This window comes from Ascaphus truei, chromosome 13 (genome assembly GCF_040206685.1).
Source record: "Ascaphus truei isolate aAscTru1 chromosome 13, aAscTru1.hap1, whole genome shotgun sequence".
NCBI classification, from domain to species: domain Eukaryota; kingdom Metazoa; phylum Chordata; class Amphibia; order Anura; family Ascaphidae; genus Ascaphus; species Ascaphus truei.
Window position 1 is genome coordinate 7,118,991 of NC_134495.1, and position 4,009 is coordinate 7,122,999.

At 49.2% G+C, this 4,009-nt stretch overlaps 1 protein-coding gene across 1 annotated transcript in view; it reads left to right on the forward strand.

Annotated features, from left to right (window-relative positions):
* The window catches only part of LOC142464754 (lysine-specific demethylase 2B-like), a 94,350-nt gene that overhangs the window by 59,639 nt on the left and 30,702 nt on the right, over positions 1–4,009 (forward strand). Inside the window, 1 exon segment of the mRNA XM_075568232.1 lies at positions 166–319. Coding sequence (XP_075424347.1) covers positions 166–319 — 154 coding nt within the window.

The following is a 4,009-nucleotide window of genomic DNA, read 5'->3' on the forward strand; positions in this document are numbered from 1 at the left end:
TACACCCAGACATACATACATGCATGCACACATGCATGCACACATACATGCGCGCACACACACACACACATACATATTGTGTGTATGCGTGTCTGTGTGTATACATATATATTATATATATATTATACCATACTTGGATGGTATAACCAGCCTTTTTTCCCATAGGTATTTTGGTTGATCCCTCCCACTCTGCACAATTTACAGCTCTACGAGGAATGGCTCCTATCAGGAAAACAAAGTGACATCTTTTTGGGAGACAGGGCACAGGGATGTCAGAAGATTGAGTTGAAGCCAGGCCACACCTTCTTCATTCCTTCAGGTAATTCCCCGGTTACTATTCCTAGAAGTGACATTCCCCTGCGTGTGGCCTAGCTGTGTGCAGTGCAGTGACACAGACAGGACAGGTCCTTTGCTTTGAGCATTGTGACAGCTCTACTCTCGCGTCAGTGTACCAAGGTGCGTGGGTAAGGTGCGCTCCACTTATTCCAGTAAGCCGCTGGGGGAGGGGTTTTGAAGCTGTTGTGGGAGAAGTCGCTTAGGTATAATGGAATCTATTGAGCTGTATTAAAGTTTGCGCCAGTATAATGGAGCTGGAGGGTTGAACTGATGCGTCGCTGCTTTGAGGGGGCGAGATGCAAGAAGCTCAAATAACGACCTTCAAAGGCCCTCGCTGGAGCAAAGATGGTGGGACGTCCAGGGAAGGTCTTAACCCTTTCCCGTCCAGAAGGTTCTGCAACGCATTGCAGCGCTAGGGGTTATTTCAATGCTTCCCAACTAGGGGTTCTTGAGGCGTGTCCAAGGGGTTCACCAGAACAGTCTGTACTCGCGTCTCCCAGGCAGGATAGCGGGTTCCTGAGCCTGTGTGGGGACTGCACACTTAGTGAGGCTCCGCGCCTTGGCGTGGGGGTGTAAAACTGTCAATTACATGGGATTCCAAAGTCGCTCCCCATAATGCTTTGCATCCACCGCAGCAAGGCATTGTGGGACGTGACTTTGGAAGCTCCCGCAGTGAGTGACAGCTATACCCCCCATGCAGCCTGCACACACTGAGGGGCAGTTTGGGACCTTATTAAGCGTGTGTTCCCCCCACGAGCTCAGGACCCTATACTGCCTGCGATCGGTCACACAGGTTTGTTAGTGATTGTCTGAGTCGGCAAAACGATTTATTAGTATGGGGCTCGATAGACAAATATTTTCTAGCACCGTGTAGAAAAGTGTGGGAACCGCTGGGTTATGGGACACCAACACGCAGGACTTTGGGACGCCCAATGGTATCGGATCTTTTAAAAGGTTATAAAGAGGAGCCACAAAAACTATTTTTTTTTTTAACATTTCGATATGGCACAGAAAACCTCACGGGCGGCATTTATTAACATCTCAGAATTAGGAAATAAAAAAAAATGTCAAAGGATAAAATGATTAGGTCTGAACAGTAATATATCTGTCAGGACCACATTTATCTCCGGCAACTGCTGATAACCTTCCCATAAACCCTCTGGGTTTCACAAAACACCGGCTCAGAACTACCATTTAAAATCATTTCTCTGAGCCGGTCACACAGCTGCAGCAGCCTGAGACTGTCCCAATAAATCGCTACATGAAATGATCCTATGTCAAAGTTTGAACGAGACATTTCCTGGTTTTCAGGATATCCCTGCTTCAGCACAGGTGGCTCAATCAGTGGCTCAGTCTTCGACTCATTGATTGAGCCACCTGTGCTGAAGTCTTCGACTGAGCCACTCACTGAGCCACCTGTGCGGAAGCTGGGACTGATTGAGCCACCTGTGCTGACGCAGGGATATCCTGAAAACCTGACCTGTTGAGGTGGTTTTGAGGATTGGAGTTGAGGACCCCTGCGTTAATAAATACCAGCTCTCCCATTGAATTTCTGTTTGTCTCCGGGTATGGCATATACAGGTGTGTATCATGCATTGTATTTCTGTTTGCCTCCGGGTATGGCATATACAGGTGTGTATCATGCATTGTATTTCTGTTTGTCTCCGGGTATGGCATATACAGGTGTGTATCATGCATTGTATTTCTCCTTGTCTCCGGGTATGGCATATACAGGTGTGTATCATGCATTGTATTTCTGTTTGTCTCCGGGTATGGCATATACAGGTGTGTATCATGCATTGTATTTCTGTTTGTCTCCGGGTATGGCATATACAGGTGTGTATCATGCATTGTATTTCTGTTTGTCTCCGGGTATGGCATATACAGGTGTGTATCATGCATTGTATTTCTGTTTGTCTCCGGGTATGGCATATACAGGTGTGTATCATGCATTGTATTTCTGTTTGTCTCCGGGTATGGCATATACAGGTGTGTATCATGCATTGTATTTCTGTTTGTCTCCGGGTATGGCATATACTGGTGTGTATCATGCATTGTATTTCTCCTTGTCTCCGGGTATGGCATATACAGGTGTGTATCATGTATTGTATTTCTGTTTGTCTCCGGGTATGGCATATACAGGTGTGTATCATGCATTGTATTTCTGTTTGTCTCCGGGTATGGCATATACAGGTGTGTATCATGCATTGTATTTCTCCTTGTCTCCGGGTATGGCATATACAGGTGTGTATCATGCATTGTATTTCTGTTTGTCACCGGGTATGGCATATACAGGTGTGTATCATGCATTGTATTTCTGTTTGTCTCCGGGTATGGCATATACAGGTGTGTATCATGCATTGTATTTCTGTTTGTCTCCGGGTATGGCATATACAGGTGTGTATCATGCATTGTATTTCTGTTTGTCTCCGGGTATGGCATATACAGGTGTGTATCAGGCATTGTTGCTGGGGTATAATGCCAGCACACCTCATGTCCAATAAAAACATTTCCCATTGTTGTGCTGATGATTCCAGATGTGTCTGTTCACTGTTTCCTGATCTGCTTTATTATGGACGGTAACAATGAATGGGATACAGTGGTGCAGGCCCTTACTGGGCGCCTTTACGACACCTGATTGGCGGGGAGAGGGATAATAGGATCGCCATTTTTACAGCGCAGGAAAGCTTTGGCATGATTCAGTTTAACTTCTAAATATAGCCCCCGCATTGCAATAAGCTAGATCCGCATTTTGACCTGGAGGGGTTCATTTGAGGAGTTGCCAAACCCCATATATTCTGGGGGTGCCCCTGTGAAAGGGAATGCTTGCTGGCCTACTGAGGAAGGGGCTTGCAAATGACAGGTCTTCAGATCGTTGCAGGAAGGTCTGCTACAGTATGCCCTCTGGGCAGTTCTCCAATTTAGCTCTGTATTCGCAGAGAGATGGGGGAGAGAAAGAGAGAGGGGAGGGGGATCTTGAGGATTGGAGTTGAGAACTCAGGAGAGAGAGGGAGGGAGACGGCAGGGAGAGAGGGAGGGAGACAGGAGCATGGAGAGAGCCAGGGACAAGGAGAGAGGGAGGCAGGGGCATGGAACGAGGGAAGAAGGGGCAGAGAGAGAGGGGAAGAGAGGGAGGTAGGCAGGGAGGAGAGGCAGGGGCAGGGAGTGGGGGAGCAGGCAGGGAGAGTGAAGAGGCAGACAGGGAGAGAGGCAGGGAGTGGGGAGCAGGCAGGGAGAGGGAGAGAGGCAGACAGGGAGAGAGGCAGGCGCAGGGAACAAGAGAGGCAGGCGCAGAGAGAGAGGCAGGCGCAGAGAGAGAGGCAGGCGCAGAGAGAGAGGCAGGCGCAGAGAGAGAGGCAGGCGCAGAGAGAGAGGCAGGCGCAGAGAGAGAGGCAGGCGCAGAGAGAGAGGCAGGCGCAGAGAGAGAAGCAGGCGCAGAGAGAGAGAGAGAGGCAGGCAGAGAGAGAGGCAGGGAGAGAGAGAGAGAGAGAGGCAGGCAGAGAGAGAGAGAGAGGCAGGCAGAGAGCGAGAGAGGCAGGGAGAAAGAGGCAGGCAGGGAGAGGAGATGCAGGAAAGGAGAGAGAGAGAGGATGCAGGAAAGGAGAGAGAGAGAGAGAGAGGGGGGGGGGGATTCAGGAAGAGAGAGAGAGAGAGGGGGGGGAATGCAGGAAAG